The sequence below is a fragment of the Puma concolor genome, chromosome C1 (genome assembly GCF_028749965.1).
Source record: "Puma concolor isolate L17-30 chromosome C1, mPumCon1.1.hap2, whole genome shotgun sequence".
Lineage (NCBI taxonomy): Eukaryota > Metazoa > Chordata > Mammalia > Carnivora > Felidae > Puma > Puma concolor.
The window spans coordinates 156,053,918-156,075,863 of record NC_141674.1 but is presented as its reverse complement, the minus strand read 5'-3'; the positions used below and the strand labels follow the sequence as shown (position 1 = coordinate 156,075,863).

At 36.3% G+C, this 21,946-nt stretch overlaps 1 protein-coding gene across 2 annotated transcripts in view; it reads left to right on the top strand.

The window, feature by feature from the left end:
- Window positions 1-21,946, top strand: part of TTC21B (tetratricopeptide repeat domain 21B) — an 83,803-nt gene that overhangs the window by 37,662 nt on the left and 24,195 nt on the right. For both annotated transcript variants that reach the window (XM_025935137.2, XM_086718804.1), the window contains exons 15-22: window positions 100-338; window positions 1,646-1,718; window positions 2,180-2,290; window positions 2,988-3,126; window positions 8,829-8,935; window positions 15,824-16,012; window positions 17,652-17,762; window positions 18,997-19,078. In XM_025935137.2, coding sequence (XP_025790922.1) covers window positions 100-338; window positions 1,646-1,718; window positions 2,180-2,290; window positions 2,988-3,126; window positions 8,829-8,935; window positions 15,824-16,012; window positions 17,652-17,762; window positions 18,997-19,078 — 1,051 coding nt within the window. The remainder of the gene's footprint in view (window positions 1-99; window positions 339-1,645; window positions 1,719-2,179; window positions 2,291-2,987; window positions 3,127-8,828; window positions 8,936-15,823; window positions 16,013-17,651; window positions 17,763-18,996; window positions 19,079-21,946) is intronic.

Below are 21,946 nucleotides of genomic sequence, written 5' to 3'. Positions count from 1 at the left end.
CTATAATTATTGTTCATTCTGGATTAGTAGAAAATCTTCATTTCTAATGTAATTTGTTGAATATTTTGAAAGAATGTTATTTTAACTTCATCTTTATAGCATGAGGCAGCGAAAGTTATACAAGATGCCATCCATGAATTTTCTGGGACATCTGAAGAATTGCGTGTTACTATTGCTAATGCAGACCTAGCTCTGGCCCAGGGGGATGTTGAGCGAGCTTTAAGTATGCTTCGGAATGTTACCGCTGAACAGCCTTATTTCATAGAGGCCAAAGAAAAAATGGCAGATATTTATCTGAAGCACAGAAAAGAGAAAATGTTATATATTACTTGTTACAGGTAAATGATTATTTCAACCCATTGTATTTTGACACATTTACTTCTTAAAATTAGTTCCCAGATTTCTTTCTTCTTTCTTTAACTGCTTTACAGAGATATTTCATAAACCCTTTCCTTAATATGTTCTACTACCAACCACAGTCACACTAACCAAGCAACTCACTCTCCTAAGACATAAATCATTAATGATGATGATTATTTTGTGGCTTACTCTAGATTCTTAACTCTCCTCCTTCATTAGATGTTATTTCTAGACCTTAAACCTTTCTGTTTGAGAAGGGGAAAAGCAACTGTTACATATATTCTAATAGCTTAAGAAAACTGTAATATAACAACAATTCAGGGGCTAAATGGTCATATTTAATGCTCAGCATAATAGTTATAGCAATAGAAAATTATGACTTAGTATACACCACGCCAAGGTATGGATTACAAATTTTCCTTGGTGAAAGGGCAGGTGCATTATGTCATACACTGGTGCTCTTATTGGGATCGAAAACACACACAGGTTGTTCTTACTCTTATAAACATACAAGCACACACTTCATGTAAGAAGAGATCAACATTCTTATCTACTGAGAACATAGCACAGTGTTGATGAATTATTTCATTGGCTCATCTATATCATGTAAATATCAAAACTTAGAAAGCTGTTCAGGTTCTTTGTAGGTGCTGAGTGATTCGAAGAAACTGAGCAGCACCTGTGTATGGGTGGATGAACTGGAGGTCCTAGATCTTATTCCCTGTGATGTTTCCAAAAGATCAGCACCGTCATCTCTCATGATCAGAAGATATTTAAAAATAAGATTGATTTGTTTTGGATGCCCTATAATATAATAGTTAAAAGCATAGGTCTTGTTTCAGGCAGATCTGACACATTAGTTATAGACTTCAGTTCTTAGTGTCATGTATAAAGTTATACCTTGCATATAGTTTTTGGACCAATTGAGTGAGATGCTGTACATTACTGATAGCGTCACATCCTGTTTTGGTGCCTTCGCTCCCACATCATTTCAAAATTAAAGGTAAAAAATGTATTTTCATATAATGAGAGCTTATATGTTTACTGTCTACCAGTACTCTTGTTACCTGCTATCAAAAAATGGAAAGATTTAATGGAAAAAAAAAAGTTGATCTAGCATAAATAATCTGGGTGTGAATGGGTTGTTTTTTTTTTTCTTTTACAATGTAGAAGATACTCTGAAAGCTATGGCTTAATTGAAATAAGTAAACTTACTTTTTATTTAATTCTTTTAGAAGAAGATATTTATATTCAGGATACTAACTAGAATTGGTCTGATTTCTAGAGAAATTGCTGAGAGAATGCCCAGCCCTCGTTCTTTTCTTCTCCTTGGTGATGCATACATGAATATACAAGAGGTAAAGTTTCTGATGCTACTGAACTTAGATTTAAAAAACAAACAAACAAAAAACTCCTTTTTGTGATTAACATAATATTCTATTTAAAGGAATGTTTTAAGTGTTATTTAAAGATCCAGTCATTACAGTAAAAAGGAAATAACCATTACAGTAAAAAAGTTGTTTTCAAACTGAGATCCAGTAATTCAGCATTATCATTATTTGAAATAGATAGGATACCAGAAACAAGGTAAGAGTCTCTTTTAAACAGAAAAATGAAGAGAGCCAGTAATGAGTTACACCTACACTAGTGACTGTCACCTCTCTGACAGTGGTAACGTTTCTAGACTTAACTATGTACTTTATTTGTCTCACTGAGTGACTACTACAGATATAGAGCTTAATTACAGAAATGTTGCTCTTTAAAAGGATCCAGCTAAGCTGTTTATTCATTGCTTATTTTTTGAATCTGCCAACATTAGCCAGAAGAAGCCATAATAGCGTATGAGCAAGCATTAAATCAGAATCCCAAAGATGGAACACTGGCAAGCAAAATTGGGAAAGCACTTGTCAAAACTCACAACTACTCAAAGGTAAGTACTTTATGTACTTGAGATATGCCTATTGGATTAAATGTTTCAAACCCTGCTCTCTGGGAAGTCTACAGCAAGCACTGTTTGTATCTTGATGGTTATAAACTCCAAATTTATATTCACAAACTGGAATTTATGTTAAAGATTTTGTCAATGTCTCAGATTCTTGACCACTGCATTTTGCAAAGACTGGAGCCTAAAGTTTACTTCTGGCTTCATCTTGCACCTAAACCCTGCAACCAGTCAATTGTGATAACATTATATCTCTTTCATTATAGGACAAAGCATAATAGCTGTCCTTTCTAATGAACCAGTTTTGGTAAGCCATGTGCTTTTATTTCCCTCTAGTAGGGATAATGGATTTTCCTTTAGTTGTTATATTCTTGTTCTATTCCTGGTAACTACTGAACATATATATTTGCATTCAATGCATTCAATGGCCTCTGGAATAAAACTGGTAAAAAAAAAAAAATTCACCAAGCAGTTTTCATTAACTGCTTTTCATAAGAAATGCCAGTTGCCTTATGTGATGTTTGATTGTCTAAAAAATGGCATATTTAACTGATAGGTACATGCCTGAGTTTCTGCTAGGTTATTTCCAATTTTTCTATGCTTTAAATGTATAATGTATAAAATATCTATGCTTGAACACCATTCTCATTGCCTTATTTTCCTAACTGAAATGGATTTTGTTTAGGCAATCACTTACTATGAAGCCGCTCTGAAAAGTGGACAACAAAATTATCTTTGCTATGACCTGGCTGAGCTTTTATTAAAATTGAAATGGTATGACAAAGCAGAAAAAGTTCTTCAACATGCTCTAGCTCATGAGCCTGGTATGAAAGTCTTTCTGATTTGAAAAAAAAGTATACCATATCTGATATGTCTGATCTGTTTTATTTTTATATTATATAAATGTTCATTTGTATTCTCGGTATTATATATGTGAGGTTGGTTAATTCATTATCAGAATGTCACTCTACTAAAATAGGATATTTGAATGATCTAATAACAGGTTTATGAAATAGTTAATTGTGCCATAGAAAGATACTTTACTTTCCAGAATAATATGAAACTACATCTGATGTTTAGACAAGTAGACATTTTTATAATCTTTCCTCTTAAGTTTTTTTTTTTTTTTTAAATTCAACACAATCCAAGAATATAATGTGTAAGTCTCCAGTTTCTCATGTGAATTCTACTTGCCCTGTTCTCAAACTACCTTCCTAGAGGTAATACCATTTTTGTGTTTCAGTGTATATGTAAGTACATAACTATAATATGCATAATTTTTCTTTTTGAATGTATTGTTCTTCCTATTCTGGAATTTTTTCCACAGATAGCATATCCCAGATACAGTTTGTTAGTACATTCATATCATTCTAATGGCATCATAATATTCTATAACTCAACAGTTGTTTTTTTTTTTTTTATTATGACTCCATGTTTTTCTTTTTTAACTTTCTTTCAATTATTGGACTTTTTTTAAGTTTATTTATTTATTTTTGAGAGAGAGTACAAGCAGGGGAGGGACAGAGAGAGAGAGAGAGAGAGAGAGAGAGAGAGGAGAATCCCAAGCAGCCTCTACACTCTGCACTGAGCCTGTCATGGGGCTCGATCCTATGAACTGTGAGATCATGACCTGAGCTGAAAGCAAGAGTGGGATGCTTAACCAACTGAGCCACACAGATGCCCCCAATTATTAGATATTTAGCTGATTTTCCATTATTTTAATATTTATAAACTATGTTACAGTGAGTATCCTTGTATTTCATTCTTTGGTATATAGTTGCTTATATCCTTTTTTTTTTTGTACTCTTTTTTAAAAATTTTTATTTAATTTATTTTTTAATTTACATCTAAGTTAGTTAGCATATAGTGCAACAATGATTTGAGAAGTAGTTTCCTTAATGTCCCTTACCCATTTAGCCCATTCCCTTCCCATAACCCCTCTAGTAACCCTCTGTTTGTTCTCCATATTTATGAGTCTCTTATGTTTTTATCTCCTTCCCTGTTTTTATATGATTTTTGCTTCCCTTATGTTCATCTGTTTTGTATCTTAAAGTCCTTATGTGAGTGAATCATATGATATTTGTCTTTCTGTGACTAATTTCGCTTCGCATAGTACCTCTAGTTCCATCCACGTAGTTTCAATGGCAAGATTTCATTCCTTTTGATTGCCGAGTAATACTCCACTGTATGTATACACGACATCTTCTTTACCCATTCATCCATTGATAGATATATGGACTCTTTCCATACTTTGGCTATTGTTGATAGTGCTGCTGTAAACATTGGGGCGTGCATGTGCCCCTTCGAAACAGCATACCTGTATCCCTTGGGGTAAATACCTAGTAGTGCAATTGCTGGGCCGTAGGATAGTTCTGTTTTTAATGTTTTGAGGAACCTCCATACTGTTTTCCAGAGTGGCTGCACCAGTTTGCATTCCCACCAGCAGTGCAAAAGAGATCCTTTTTCTCTGCATCCTCACCAACATCTGTTGTTGCCTGAGTTGTTAATGTTAGCCATTCTGACAGGTGTGAGGTGGTATCTCATTGTGGTTTTGATTTGTATTTCCCTGATGATGAGTGATGTGGAGCATTTTTTCATGTGTCGGTTGGCCATCTGGATGTCTTCTTTGGAGAAGTGTCTATCCATGTCTTTTGCCCGTTTCTTCACTGGATTATTTGTTTTTTGGGTGTTGAGTTTGATAAGTTCTTTATAGATTTTGGATAGTAACCTTTTATCTGATAGGTCGTTTGCAACTGTCTTCTCCCATTCCGTTGGTTGCTGTTTAGTTTTGCTGATTGTTTCCTTTGCTGTGCAGAAGCTTTTTATTTTGATGAGGTCCCAATAGTTCATTTTTCCTTTTGTTTCCCTTACCTCCAGAGACGTGTTGAGTAAGAAGTTGCCGTGGCCAAGATCAAAGAGGTTTTTGCCTGCTTACATTTAGGTCTTTCATCCATTTAGAGTTTATTTTTGTGTGTGGTGTAAGCAAGTGGTCCAGGTTCATTTTTTGGCATGTCACTATCCGGTTTTCCTGACACCACTTGCTGAATATCAATTCCATTGGGTATTCTTTCCTGCTTTGTGAAAGATTAGTTGGCCATACATTTGTGGGTCCATTTCTGGGTTGTCTATTCTGTTCCATTGATCTGAGTGTCTGTTCTTATGCCAGTACCATACTGTCTTGATGATTACAGCTTTGTAATATAGCTTGAAGTCCGTACTTGCTTATATTTCTTAAGAGTAAGATGCTAAGTCAAAAAAGTATGTGCATTTAAAATTTAACTGGAGGGCAGTTGTTGGGTCTTGTATGTAAGCCAATTTGACAATAAATTGTATTCATTAAAAAAAACTAATAAAAATAAGGTAAATTTAACTGGATACTATCTAAATTGCCTTCTTATAAGTTGGTACAAATTTGCCTTTTTTTTTTTTCTTTTTGGAGAGAGAGAGGGAACAAGCAGGGGAGGGGCAGAGGGAAAAAGAGAGAGAGAATCCCAAGCAGGCTCCACTCCCAGCGCAGAGCCTGATGGCAGGCTCACTATCACGACTGAAAGATCATGACCTGAGCTGAAATCAAGAGTTGGAGACTTAACCGACTGAGCCACCCAGGCACCCCTATACAAATTTGCTTTTTTAAAGATTTTTATTTTAAAATAAAATCTAATGCTTACTCATTGTCAAAATTTAAAGATTACAGAAGTGAGTGAAAGTTGTGTTGTCCCAACTTTCCAGAAAAAAAAAAAAACACATTTACTTTGTGTATCATCCTAATTAGTGTCTCTGCCATGCCTCTCTTTGTCTCTCTCACACAGAATTACATACCACATTTTTCCTGCCAAAATGGGATCATATTATACTGTACATCTACAGTAGACATTTTTCACTTAACAGCTTCTCTTCATGTTGGCAAATATAGCTTTTCTTTATTTTCTTTAGTATAGGTATTCTATATCTTGATATAATAATTTATTTGATGAGTCCCTTATTGATAGACATTTAGACTGAAGAAAAGTTGAAGACAGTATGAGATAAGCTTCTTGTTTATATACCTCTGAGTTGAGTTGTGCCGCATCATTCTTTCTTACGGTCAAAAATGTCCCATCATTGTGTTGTGTTAATTATAGGGGAGAAAACCACTTCAATTTGAATTTCTTTGATAATCGATAAGGTTAGGCATCATTCCATGTCTGTAGATCACATTTCCTTCTAGGATGTTTTCATTTATATCCCTTGCTTTGACCCTGAACCTCTGATTAATCATCTGTCACCTGTTCATCATTTGCAGACATTTTCTCCTGAGCCTATCCCTTTTTTTGTTTTTTTAATTGAATTTGTCATTTCCTTAGTCAAATAGAATAGTCAATTATTATGTATACCAGCCTTTCCTTTTTTTGAGTCCTGAATTTCCTCTCATACTCAGAAACTATCTTCCTTCATCTTAACATCATAAAAATACTCTTTTATATTTTCTGTAATTTTTGTAGAACTTTAGTCCATGTACAGTTTTTACTATATTGTTTCCCAAATGGAGACCAATTTTATTTCCGTGCCATTTATTGAGATGCCATCTTTGTCACATAATAAACTTATTTGTATGTATGACTAATTCTGAGAATCTTCATTTTGTTGCCCTGCGTTATTTTTCTTTTGCCAGTATCCTATCCACTGTAGCTTTAAAATGTCTTCAGAGGTGCCTGGGTGTCTTAGTCAGTTAAATGTCTGACTCTTGATTTTGGCTCAGGTCACAAGCTCATGGTTTGTGCGTTTGAGCCCTGCATTGGTCTCTGTGCTGACAGCACCACAGAGCCTGCTTGGAATTCTCTCTCTCCCTCTGTCTTTGCCCATCCCCTGCTTGTGCACACACTCTCTCTCTCTCTTTCTGTCTCTCTCCCTCAAAATAAATAAATAAATATTTTTAAAAAAATAAAATGTGTCTGGGTATATGATAAGGCCAGCCCACTCGAAGTTTTCTAGGATTTTCAAAAATAGTATTTTCATTTAGCTTTGATGAGGTTGGTGCTTAAATTTGCCTAATTTTGGATTTATTCACCATATAAAGTATTAGTCCATAAAAATATTTGCATGGGTCTGTTAGACCTTGCTTGAAACACTACAGGTAGCCTTAAATGTGCATATGCATTTTTGAAAAGGTTGTAGAGGAAGAGTGATTCAAGTAGCATATTTTACTTATATGGGTATAAATTTATTACACTTACATAATATAAATGCTTTCATGTAATAAATATTTGTTGAGCACACCCCATTGTGCACTTAGATGCCTTCATGTGCATTTCATTATATACTGTTTCATTAATGTCCACATTCATTTTTGAGGCAATTATAATTATTCCCATATTTAAATTAAAACCTAAGACTCTGTTTCCTTGACATATGTAACTTAATCTAGCTGAAGTAGCCAGCACCTGGATTCTAATAAACATCTTAAACTTAGCATGTCTGAAACAGAATTCCCGATCTGCCTCCCCACATCTGTCCTACATGCAACCTTCATTGTCTTAATAAGAGCTTTATCCCTCTAGTCATTGCTGAGAGCCCGGATCCTAGCCATCACCCTGTCCCTGCTTGTAGGAAATCCTGTTGATTCCCCTTAGGCTGGGGTTTTAAAGAAATAATATATATAAACCACTTTGATGTATATGTGGCACAAAATCAAGAGTCAGACACTTAACCGACTGAGGCACCCCAGGTGCCCCTCAGACTGATCATTTTTAGATTTCTTAAGTGAGGTTGAATGGCTATGTTTTTAAGTAATTTGTTCATTTCACGAACTTGATAAATAGTAGAAGAAACATTTTCTTATTTATGTACGGTTCTATTATTGCTCTTAAATCACAAAATAATAATACCAAATATTTAAATAGCACTTACCATGTACTAGACTATTTTAATTGCTTTGCATATGCACACTTGTTTCATAACTTTTTAAGTTTTACAACAACCCTATGAGATGGGTACTATTCTTTCCCTTATTTTACAGATGAAAGGGAAACACAAAATGTGTAAGTATCTTGTTCAAAGTTAAATAGCTAGTAAGTGATAAGGACTAGATTTGAAACCAGACAGATTGCCATCAAAGTCAGTGCTCTTAGTGACTGTACTTCATTGCTTATCAAGTGTCTATTATTTTAAAAACAGCCATTATCTTCCTAATTGCATGTAGCAACTACTCTATCTCGTATTTTAATGATTTCAATCAGCATAAATGTTTATACAGTTAAAAATGAAAATTGAAATTCTTACATGTATTGTTACATTGTTATCTCTTAATGTAAGTCTAAGAAAAACCTTGTTGTTATCCAGTTCCTTAGCTTTTCTTCCAGCTAGTTTTTATCCTAAATCTTTTTTCTTTGTTTAATTTGGCCATCCCTCAGTTAACTGACTGAAAGTTTTTCAACTTTATTCACTATTTCTCAAAATCATTCTTTGTAAAGACCTGTTTCAAAACTTGTAGAAAAATGTAAATGTTTATTTAAAAATGACTATTTGTTCCCAATACCTTCTCTCATAGTAAATGAACTGTCAGCTCTCATGGAGGATGGACGTTCTCATGTTCTCCTAGCAAAAGTTTATAGTGAAGTGGAAAGACCTGGTGATGCCATAGCTTCATTACAACAGGTAAATGTACTTGTGAGTGCTTGTGGGGTGTCGGAGGGGAGGGGAGAAGGGAATACATCACGGGTAGGAGAAAGACCAGTTATTTTGGCCCAACTACCACAGAAAATAAGTCAAAATAGAAATAATGATCAAATGCCAATGGATTGTACTGTTTAAATGTGTTATTGATAATCATTGTAACAATTACAGCAAGTTAATATTTTTAATCCACTTTTGTAGCTGAGGAAGCTTGGTTTAATAATTTGTGTAAAATCACATGACCAGGGTCATAGGCAGGATTTGAATTCAGTTTTTTCTACTTTTGTTTATTTATATCTTCCTTAGTTTCCCTTAATATTTTGGGGGTTTTCAGAGGAGAGGTTTTATACACATTTCCTTAGATATATTCCTAGGCAGCTGATGGTTTTTGATGATTTTTCAACTTCTAGTTTGCTATTAGTTTTTTTTATAAATGACTTAAGTTTTATCTACTGCACTTTCTGCATTAATCAAGATGGTCGCATGAATCTTCCTTTTTTTCTTGTTAACGTGGTGTATTAAATTGGTTTTCAAATGTTAAACCACCCTTATATTCCTTAAATAAATGTCACTTCGTTGTGATTTTTTTTTTTAAGATATTGCTGGGATTTAAAGATACTCACTAATACTTTGTCTAAAATTTGTATATCTATGTTCGTAAGGGAGATTGGATCTCTAAGACTGTTGCTGTTTCTTTAATATTTGGAGTAATTCAAAATTAAAACCATTTCTACCTCAAGGCTTCGTTGATGGCAAGTTTTTATTAAAGATTCCACTGAGGGTTTCAGACTGATCATTTTTTTTAAGTTTATTTATTTTAAAAGAGAGAGCACATGGGTAAAGGGCAGAGAGGGAGACTGCCAGTGCAGTCTTACACGGCGCTCGAACCCACAAACTGTGAGATCATGACCTGAGCCAAAATCAAGAGTCAGACACTTAACCAACTGAGGCACCCCAGGTGCCCCTCAGACTGATCATTTTTAGATTTCTTATGTGAGGTTGAATGGCTATGTTTTTAAGTAATTTGTTCATTTCATTAATTGTCAAATTTATTGACTAAGATTTGTTCATTGTATCTTATTTTTTGAATGTCTGCAAGTGCTATAAAAATATCTTCTTTTATGGCCCCAATACTGATGATTTTATTTTCCTTCTACTATTAATGATCAGTTACACGAGGAGTTTATTAATATTTTCAGAGAACCAATTTTCCCCTTTTCTGGCTTCATTAAATGTTTTCCCTTTATCTCATTAATTAGTTTCCTCTACTTTCTTTGGATCTGGTTTGCTGATCTTTGCCTAGCTTATTGATGAATTATTGTTAGATAATGGATTAGTTAGCCTTAGTTCTGTTCTTACTAATTTAAGGTGAAAATTTTTCTCAAAGCATTGCTTTAGCTACCTCTCACAAGTTTATTATTATTCAGTTCATAATATTCCTCATTTCCCCTTTGATTACTTCTTTAACCATGGGTTATTTAGAAGTGTAGTATTCAGTTTCCAAACAGTTCTGATTTTCTTGTGACCTTTTTTTTTTTTTAATACCTCTTAATCCCTTTCACCTATTTTGCCCATTCCACTACTCCCTCCCTTCCGGCAGCCACTAGTTCTCTGTATTTGAGTATTATCTTTTGGATATTGATTTCTAGTTAAATTCCACCGTGGTCAAAGACATACTTTGAATGATTCAATCCTTTGAAATTTGTTAAAGCTTGTTCTGTGTCCTACATTATAATCAGTTTTGGTATAGGTTCCGTGTGGATTTGAAATAATGTGTTTCTGGCATTACTGAGCACTTAGTTCAACATATGTCGTTTGGGTCAGATTTGTTAATTGATTTATCCTACATCTTTGCTGAGCTTGAAGTGGAACGTAGAGTACTTCATTACTAATCCTATATGCTTTCTAGAATCCCACACTGCTTGACACCTTTTGACCCAATTTTCATGTACCCAGAAGAATTCTCCATTCTCCAAATAATTTATCAAATGTTTTGATTTTGAGCTTTAGCTAACAGTGGTGTGTGTGTGTGTGTGTGTGTGTGTGTGTGTGTGTGTGTGTGTAAAATAACCTATATTTCAGTAATTTGCCCAATATGTCCAATAATTTTTTTTATTCTAGTTACGAATGAATTGGTCTTGGACTATTAGATTTCTATGATACTCATTACATTTCTGTGATACCCATCTAAGTTTATGATTTCATTAAAATATGTAATCTTTAAAGTCTTAATATCTTATCCTTAATTGGTATGGTTTTATCCCTATTTTTCTATCACATGATAAGAGAATTTCACCTAACCCTAGGTTAGCTATCATTAGCTACAAGAAAAGTGTAATTTTGGTAAATTTAGACTTTTAAAATATTTTAGAAGTGAATTTGGCTTATTTTACTTTTTTATAAGTATTATTAGTCACAGCTGCCTTGGTTATATGAGTTCTTGTGTTGTATGAGCAGATAAATCAAGCAACACTGAGAACAGTGTACTCAGTATACTGAGAAACAGTATACATGGCTAGACAATGCCAGTGGGCCAAATTTAAATAATTTTAAGTTTATATGTTATAGCACTGAGATTATTCATCTTTAATAAAATTTAAAGAGCCCTAAATTTCTTCCCAATTGTTAACATTCTATGCTTTCTGATCTCCAAAAAGATAAATCCTGAGTTATAATTCAAACAGAAACTTATAAATATAATCAAAGTTTTTGATATTTTAAGTTCATTTATTCAGGACCCATTACTGAGCCTAATCTCCACTTTATGGAACTTTAGGAGTCCCATCACAGTATTTTTGCATAATTGCTAAACATTGTAGGCCATGGCAGAACTGCTACATTTAGGGAAACCCCAAGTCTTATTAATTATACTTTATAAAGATTTCAGATTTCTGAAATAACTCCACATTTTTTCATCTCGTCATCTTTCTGTTACCTTTTAGCCCTGTCCAGCATTATCTTTTGCCCAGACTCCAGGAGCCTCTTAACTAATCCCCATCCCCTTCCAATCTTGTTTCATTCCAGTTCTCCACAACACCAGAGTAATTGCTCTAAAGGGCAGACCTGATGTTGTCACCCTGTTGCTTATAAACATGTAGTAGTAACTACCCTGTGTTAAAAACTGCCCTCTAGAATAAAAAGCAAATTATTTAACAAGCTTACCTGATGTAAATTATCTCTGTGTTTCTAGCCATTTTTCCTTCTAATTCTTTGGTCAAACAATAGTATCCCGCACCTTCTTCCTTCACCTGTCGTTCCTAATGCCTGTAATCCATCCCATCTCCTTTCCTTCCCTCAAAGTCACATGGGAGTACTACCAGTAATTCTTCAAGTCTCACTTGATCTCCAAGATTAGGTCAGGTCTCCTATTATGTAATCCCAATGCAACTGGTATTTCCCAGCCATAAAACAGGACCCTCATAATTTGCCGTTATTATTTTATTATCTGTCTTCATGCTAAAATTAAAATTTCCATGAGTGTAGGTGTAGTTCCATGTTTTGTGACCCTAGCAAATGCTTGCTTCATTAGTTTACTATGCTGTGTAACAAATCGCCACAAGTTGTAGTCAATGAAAACAATACACACATTTATTTTTTCACAGTTTCTGTGGGTGTGTATTCTGGGCATGGTTTAGCTGGGTCCTCTAAAAGGTGTCAGGACAGTCAAGGTGTGGCCAGGGCTGGGTTCTCATGTGGAGACTTGTCAGGTGGAGGATCTACTTCTAAGCTTAAATGGGTTGTTAGCAGAATTCATTTCCTCAAGGCTGTGAGACTTAGGGCTCCAAGTTCCCGTTTGCTTCTTGTTGCAGATCCTAGAGGTTCATCAGCTCCTTGCCTGGTACGCCAGCTAATAGGGTCACTTAGTTCTTCAAAGCCAGCATGGAATAAGTCTACTAACAGAGTCTTATGAAATGTAATCATGGGGGTGAGATTCCATCATATTTGCCATATTCTATTGGCTACAAGTAAGTTATAGGCCACACCTCACACAAAGAGGGGTGATTAATACAAGGAAGTGAACATCAAGAGGTGGGGATCATGGGAGTCATCGTAAAAATCTGTCCACCATGACAGGTGCTTGAAATTTGAGTTGAATGATTGAAAGGAAACCATACATTTTTTAAAATTTTTTTAAATGTTTATTTATTTTTGAGAGAGAGAGAGAGAGAGACAGAGCACAAGCAGGGTAGGGGTAGAAAGGGAGGGAGACACAGAATCTGAAACAGGCTTCAGGCTCTGAGCTGTCAGCACAGAACTCGACATAGGGCTCAAACTCAAGAATTGTGAAATCATGACCTGAGCCAAAGTCAGACATTTAACCAACTGAGCCACCCAGGTGCCCCGTGAAAACCATACATTATTTTAATTCTTTAATTGCAGGAACAATTACAGGGGGAAAAAATCACTTTTTATCATCTTAACCATTTTTTCTATGAAAATAAAATCTAAATAAATTAAATACAAACAACCTATATGTCATAAAACACTAACAATTTTGTGACTTTTAACTTAGTGTAGCTTTAATTACTACGAACAGATTATATTTATTTTTGCTTTTTTTCACTTAACATTCGTGTGGCTTTTTCCCTGATGTCTATGTAGCTCCATCTTCCTCATATAAAATATAATGTGACATTCTGACTTTATTGATAAGTTTTATTTTGATATGGCTTTCAGTAAGATACATATACAACAAGGCTATTGAAATATAAAAGGAAAATTAAGAAGTCTATGAAATAAGATGTTTATATGTCATTCTACCCAAGGGTTTTATGGAATTTACAAGAATATTATAAAATAAGGAGAGAAAGTAAATGCATTGACAATCAAAGTTAATATAGTTATTTTAACAGACAATTAAATTTAGCTTTAATCTTTCTGGAACCCAAGGAAAAAACATAGGAAATGGTATCAATTCTTCAAGAAAATTTTATTCTGTATGAAAATATTTTCTAATCATTATATACTCACAATCATTGACTGTTCTTTTATGAAATGACTTTAATAGGAAATGCAAAAACTTTTGCTCAAAAAATCTGCCCTGATTATTTGCCTTCAGGAAAATGCAAAGCAGGGCACTGAGCAGGGTGGCTCAGTTGGTTAAGCGTCCTACTTTTGATTTCAGCTCAAATCATGATCTCATGGTTGTGAGATCAAGCCTCACCTCAGGCTCCATGTAATGGAGCCACCTTAAGATTCCCTCTCTCCCTCTCCCTCCTAAATAAATAAGTAGATAAATAAAGTGTTTCTCTAGAAGTTAAGCTAATGAGGTCCACTCATCTGACTTTGTAGCAATTTAATTGATGCAGAGATAAAACTTAGGCTATCTCGAGAATGAATTGTATACCGTTTAGACCTAGGATGACCAAAGAATTTATCATTCTAGCCAAAATACTTTTGAGAGAGAAAGAAGGCAGAATTAATAATAACCTGGCACAACAGATATAAAAGGTACTGCCAGATGGAACGATACATTCACTCTATTTAGACAGTTGTTTCAGAGTTTTTTGTCTATGAGTGTGTGTTTGTGAATATGTGTGCAAAACTATGCACACCAATATATGTATGTATAAAGAACATCAAATATACAAATATACACATACCTCTGCACTTAAGCATACATTCATATAAGCAAAATAAAAATTTCATGAAACAATATTAACCTTTACCACATGCTATATATACCCATGTTTTCTAATCTTTCCTCTTTCATTTCCAAAAGAATGCTTATTATGACACCTTAAATTAATGTTACGACCTACGGTTCTAAAAATACTCTGCTTTAGACCATCTTCGTCAAATACCAGTTGTCAACCAACATTCTGACAGGAGTCCCCAGAAGGGCTCCCTGTGTGTAGCATAATGTGTGGCAGATGGTGGGCATTTTACTCTTTGTTAAATGAATGCATGAATGCCTTAGTGGATGGTTATCTATAGCTCAAAGTTAAATTTTATTGTGAAGGCCTAAAACGTAGGACTTCTCTGTCATTTACAAAAGGAAGGTCTCAATGTTTCACAAATCAAACATGTAGGTAGGTGATAAGGCTGATATTCTAGTTTAATAACCTGCTCTACATTCTTACCTTGACGGAGGCCCCTACCTCCTTTCTGGGTATCTGTGTATAGTGTTGGACCTTATAAATATACACCATCAGTTCGTTGGTCATTTCCCCATCATTAGACATTTGAGTTGCTTTCAGATTTCTTATTTTTTGTTGTTTCTTTTTTTTGTTTTTACAACAAATAACAGAGATTTTTTTTTTTCTTTTTAACAGATAACATGTTTCCTTTTTTTCTTCTAAGTAACATCCATAATACCTTCCCAAAAGTGGAACAACTAAGTTCAGTAGTTTGATTCGTTTTATCAAGTTAGCATGTTTTGCTAGGATGCTCTCCAAGAATGTTTGGACTCATTCGTTTGTCATCACCGATACATGGATGTACTTACTGCCTGAAACCTTCCAATATTTGATTTAATAATTTTTAGATACTACTTTATTAATTTAATAAACATTTTATATTTCCACGTATTTAATTGCAGCATCTAGATTATTTTCCATATATTTGTTTCATGCCTGCATTTCCTCCTTAGTGAGCCTTCTGTACATATCCTTATAACAGTGGGAAAAGACTCAGTAATTTTATTATACTTTGTTTGGAAAGATATGTGCATGCTGGCTCATTTGCAAACAAGCACATGTTTAAGACCTCAATTAAGACATTTTCTTTGGATCAGGCTTTGTTAGATTTAAGGCCAATAATGCTTAAATATATCTTCTGTAAATGTATGCCGTGTGTGAGTTATTGATAATTGTTTAACTTATTTTCCATTTCTTTTTTAAATTCCTTTTTATCCTTATTTTCTTCTAGGCTCGAGAATTACAATCTCGGATACTAAAACGTGTTCAGATGGAACAGCCAGACGCAGCTTCTGCACAGAAGCATTTAGCAGCTGAAATTTGTGCAGGGATTGCCAAACATTCTGTTGCTCAGCGAGACTATGAAAAAGCAATTAAGTTTTATAGAGAGGCTCTTGTTCATTGTGAAACAGATAATAAGGTCAGAACCTTTATAAAATTTTCACCGCCTTTTATTCCAGATGTCATCTAATTGCCCTAGATGTAAAATTCTTACCAGCTTGTTTGTAAAAAAATAAATGTAATAAAAATACAAGCTAAAAAATTAATATTGTTTCTAGAAATTCTTCAAAATGCCTTATGTAATAATGTCAGAGTCTAAAACTTATCGTGGAAGAAGTGACATAAAATAAATCAGTAAGCTTTTTGGTTTTTTTGATATTAATCTATGTTTTGATAATCACTCTAAAACAATTTCTCAGTCTCGAATATCTGGGTCTTCATGATTCAGTTCAGTTTACTAAACTGCTATTGAACACCTCTGTATTTCAATTGCTATTTGGCGCTGGATATGCAGAAAAGTGACTAGACGAATCTCTTACCTAAAGTGGCACAGCATGAGAATACCTGTAAGGATAATACTGGTAAAGAAAACTTCTATACGTGTCTGGTTATGTAAATTAAAATGCTGTTACTCTCTCAAAGCTAGATAGATGATTAATTTAAAAAAATTAATATATGGCTAAATACTTCTTTTTTTCTTTCTCTTTTTTTTAACTTAAATCCCAGTTAGTTAACATACAGCATAATAATAGTTTCAGGTGTACAATATAGTGATTCAGCAATTCCATACAACACCTAGTGTTCATCACAAGTACCCTGCTTCATCCCCATCCATACCTCCACCCACCTCCCCTCTGGTCACCATCAGTGTGTTTTCTACAGTGAAGAGTCTGTTTCTTGGTTTGCCTCTATCTCTCTTCTTTTTTTTTTCCCTTTGCTTATTTGTTTTGTTTCTTAAATTTCACACATGAGTGAAATCATATAGTATTTGTCTTTCTCTGATGCATTTATTGCATGATGCAGGAGAAAAGACAACTATATTTTAGAATTTAAGGTTTTATTTTTTTTTCAATGTTTATTTTTTTTAGAGAGAGAGACAGAGTGTGAGTTGGGAAGGGGCAGAGAGAGGGAGACACAGAACCTGAAGCAGGCTCCAGGCTCTGAGCTGTCAGCACAGAGCCCGATGCAGGGCTCGAACACTTGAGCTGCAAGATCATGACCTGAGCTGCTTAACCAACTGAGCCACCCAGACGCCCCAAAATTTATGGTTTTGAATTGAACATTGTAAAATGAATACAACTCTTCCAGACGTAAGGCAAAAATAACCCTTAAGGCATAGCCAAATAAGTACCTTGTATAGTGGTGGTTAAAGGAGTTAGAATCATGTTTTCAAATCTGAAGCATACTTTGGAAATTATCCGCTAAAAGCTTTTTATTTTTCAAATGAGAAAACAGGTTTAGAGGGATAACAGGGACCTGGCCCCATCGTGGAGAAGCCTGGACTAGAATCTAATCTCTCTCTGATTTAAGACCAGTGTTCTTTCCACAGTGCTTTGAGTCTATATACCTTTCAAGTGAGTTACTACCTGTTTTCCCCCTTTCTTCCAGTATAAGAGAAAATAGAGGGGGGTATGTGTATAGTTCTCCTGCCGATCATACTTGGCATTTTTATTGCAATTGCTTTCGGTCAGCTGAAGTGTAATCTGTGTCCAGACATTTTCCATATGCACTTTTTAATCCAAACAGTTTCTGACTAATCTTGCGCTTGTTCTCTACAGATCCTGTTGGAGCTGGCTCGATTGTACCTGGCACAGGACGACCCTGATGCCTGCCTGCGGCACTGTGCGCTGCTTCTCCAGAGTGACCAGGACAATGAAGCTGCCACCATGGTCAGTGCAAAGGACTTCAGTGCTGGAAAGGCAGTTGTGTTTTATATTCCATGTGGAAGTTTCAAATTTTACCCCGTAAAACTAATACTAGATGAGAGGCCTGGCTCATGTTGACTTTTGGAAGAAACAGTATTTTTAACGTTATTAGCATATTTTACCAATAAAGACCAAGAATCTCTTTGTTTTATAAGAATGGCAAACCTAGTTCAGGCCTTTACTTTCCCTTTGGGGTCTAGTTAATTTGTCTTTATGCCGAAGAGGATACATGATCAGGAAGAGTTGATGTGACAAAGCTATCATTTGCTAACGACTGACTTTTAAGTACTTACCCAGACATGCAGGACTAATTAAAAAGTTTCCATGGGACTTTTGTAGTTACAGAGAGAAGCCTTGATGTATTGTTCTAAGATGGTGTGCTTTGCTTTCTCATTTTTACCCGGGTTGAGATACGAGTTCATTTCCCAACGGCTAGGTAGATGATAGTATGTGAGGTTCACTGAAAATTATTATTATAACAAAAAAGAAGTATAAAAAGCATCCCTTTTAAAACACAATAAGAAAAGCTCAGTAGATCTTGTGTATTTTAAATTGCTTTGGAATATTTAGGGTTTAAGAGTATTTGGGTTTTTTTAAATCTTCTCGTCCTTTTAGCCAAATCCAGGGAGGCATCTTTTCTATCACGGCACATAGAGTGTGCAATTCCCTTCAAGTTTCTGTTTTTAAAATAGCCACTTGAAACATATTTTCTGCTAAAAATGAAGTTTTGTGAACAGAGTGATCTGTTTCACATCCTTAATTATCTTCTGTTACAGTGATATGAATTAGTGTAATTCATATCTTGAGTCTCAAATTTTATTTTATTTATTTTTTTAATGTTTATTTAATTTGAGAGAGAGAGAGAGAGAGAGAGAGACAAGAACGTGAATGGGGGAGGGGCAGAGAGAGGGAGACACCGAATCAAAGCAGGCTCCAGGCTTTGAGCTGTCAGCACAGAGCCCGGCGTGGGGCTCAAACTCACTAACGGTGAAATCATGACCTGGGCTGAAGTCAGATGCTCAACCAACTGAGCTACCCAGGCTCCTCGATATACTTGAATTTTAAATGGCTCCTTTTTGTAAAACTTTGCCCTCTTCATGTTTTTCATGGGTGTTTTCATAGCCCTAAATCTTGACAGGAAAGGTATGCTTTGTAAAATATATGGCAATATTTTTAGAACCAACTTTTACCTTTATAGATGATGGCAGATCTCATGTTCAGGAAACAGGACTATGAACAAGCAGTGTTTCATTTACAGCAGCTTTTAGAACGCAAACCAGGTAAATATCCATTAATTATGTTTTTACTAATGCAGTCAACTTCCTTTCTCTTCTTTTTGACTGTTATGAAAACCTCAGTCAAATCCAACTCTCTGTTCCACACCTGCCTTTGAGTAGCAGAAATGGCTGTAAGGAAAATGCAGCACCTTTGACTGGCCTCACTTTAAATTATGACCACAGACCCCCAGTGGGCCCTCAGATGCTGCCTGGCAATCCTGCTGTATTTCTCTAATGAATTCACTCATTCCAGCTGCTTTTTATACCTTCTCCTCCCCTCCTCAAACCTCTAGCCCCCTCATCCCCCTTCCTTGTCCTCAACTAAAAATGTTGCCGCGCACTTGAGTAGGAAAATACGAGCAACTGGAAGAACTCCATTCGCCTTTCATCGGGTCTGCCTTCTCGCAGCCGTTGTCCTCCCCAGATCTGCCATCCTTCCCACAGCCAGTGTCTCCCTGTGGGCCAGGGATGCCACCCCTGTCCTCCTGGAGGGCTTTCTTCAGGCACATCTGTCTCTCCTGCACCACCATTTTTTCCCAAGTCCACGCACAAGTATGGCGTGATAGCCCCTTGCTAAATATATTAACTAAAAACCAGTTCTTAACTGTCCAGTTACTCTTCTGCCAATTAATGCTCCATTCTTCGCTTTTCCCGGATAGAACATCTCCTCTAAACGGTTTCCATCTGTGCTGTCTCCACATCATCTGCTCCGCTCCTGCAGTCCAGGGAGGCTGTTTCTGCAGGACAGGCGGCCACCTCCAAGCTGCCAGAGCCTGCGTTCATGTCTCAGCTGTCTGCTTCCGTGGCCTGTCCTTACGCTCAGCACAGCTCCTTCCCTCCCTCGTGAAGGACTTTCTTCACTTGCCTGCTGGGGCGCTGGGCTTCCCTGGTTTTTCTTTTTTTGTTGTCTACATCTTTGTTAGATCTCTTTTCTCTTTATGACCTGTAAATATCAGAATGTTCTAGACCCGGGCTCTCAAACTTTTTTTTTTTTTTAATATAGTCAGCCCACTGGGTGACTTCAGGCCCATGGCTTTATGTCCTACGTGTATGCTGGTGTCTTGCAAGCATGTTCCTCCAGTCCTGACCCATTCCCACCCTGCTGTCCTGGGGGGTCTCCAGCTTGACATGTTTCTGTAGAACAATGGATCTCTCCTTCTGTCCCTCCAAATCTACTCCTCCATTTCTCACCTCAGTAAATAGGATCACCATTTACCCACTTAGGCCCCAAACCTTACAGTTACCTTCGGCTCATCTGTCTCTCTACCACATCCCGTCTGTCAGCATATCCCCGTTGCTCTACCTTCAGGGCATACCTGGAATCCCATCACCTTTTACTTCCTGTGCTGCTGCCACCTGGTCTCAGGCATCAGCGTCTCTCACGTAGATAGTTAATGCTGTGTTCTCAAACTCTCCCCTGTTTCTGTTCCTTGCCTCCAGACAGTCGAGAAATGCTTTCAGCTGAAAGTAGCAGAGACTGCCCCTCTCAAAGTTCCAGTGGCCTGAATGATTATGGCTCTTTATTTTCCTCTTATGTAAAAGAAATGTAGAAGTCGGTTATGCGGAGAGTGGCATGGAGGACCCACAGTATCATCAGGACACCTGAGTCCTCTGCCTTTTTCTCCTGCCCTCATCAGCCTGACTTCCACTCTGAGTATCACCTCATTGTCCAGGATGACTGCAGCTCTAGCATCAACGTTCCAGGGCCCAGATGGGGAAGGTTGGGGTGGAGGTGGCTAAAAGGGATTACCTCCCTAGTGAACCATCTTTTTTTTTTTTTCTGTAAAAAATTTCCCTTCTGGAAGCACCTGCATGGCTGCAAAAGATGGTGGGAAAGGTCATCTTTTAGTTGAACCCAGTGCCATGTAGGATAAAATCAGAATTCTGATAGTAAGGAAGAAAGTGATGGTAGACATTAGGTAGGCAACAGTCCTCGCAGCTTAGTGCCCTGACACTTTTAAATTGCTCTTCCCTCTTCCTGGAATATTCTGGTGGCGGCTACTTCACGCCTTCAGGACTTGGCTCCAGCATGGCCACATCCTGAGAGCACCCTTCTGCAGCCATCCTGTATCAATGACACCTCTTACTGCTCTCTATCTTTCTATCTTGTGTTCGGCTTTTTTATATCACCCTAAATAATAGAATGTAAGCATCAAGTGGCCAGGAACTTTGTCTTTGTTGCTGTGTTTCCAGGATTTAGAACAGTATCTGGCCAACTTGGTACTCAGTAAATATTGGATAGAAAAAGAGTGGGAGGAGCAAAGGGAACAAGGGAGAGGGAAGGCGGGGAGGAAAAGGAAAACAGGAAAGGAAAGTGGAAACAGTAACGTGTGTTACTTACGTTTTTACCAAAAAGTGTTTGAAATCTCAGAGGACTCCTAGAGGTGTGACTCAGTTCTTGTAAACCCTAATGCCTTCATGGTGGGATGCCACCACGGGCAACCAGAACTGCCTGGTTTGGGCAGCTGTCTCTTTCAAGTAGGGCAACTCAAAAACCTTATAGACTCTACTATTGTAGTTACTAATGCTTCTACTTTTAAAAAGTTTGAATTTGAGAACAACACTTTCTACTTACAAACAAAATACCCCTTGTTAGAGTAAAGGTTGAAAGAAAATAAGTCCTTTCTGTCTTTATAGTGATAACAACATTTTATTTTATTTCTACTATTTTTATTATCTTTTTAAATGTGCTCCCACCTTTGGATTGCCTCATGCTCTGTTGTTGTTTCTTTCTTTCCCCAGTCTGTCCCAGCTTCTACCCAGGTGTTATTTAAAAGAGTGCAGTTAATCCAGGTGCCTGGGTGGCTCAGTCGGTTAAGCTCAGGTCATGATCTCTCTCACAGTTCGGGAGTTCAAACCCCGCATCAGGCT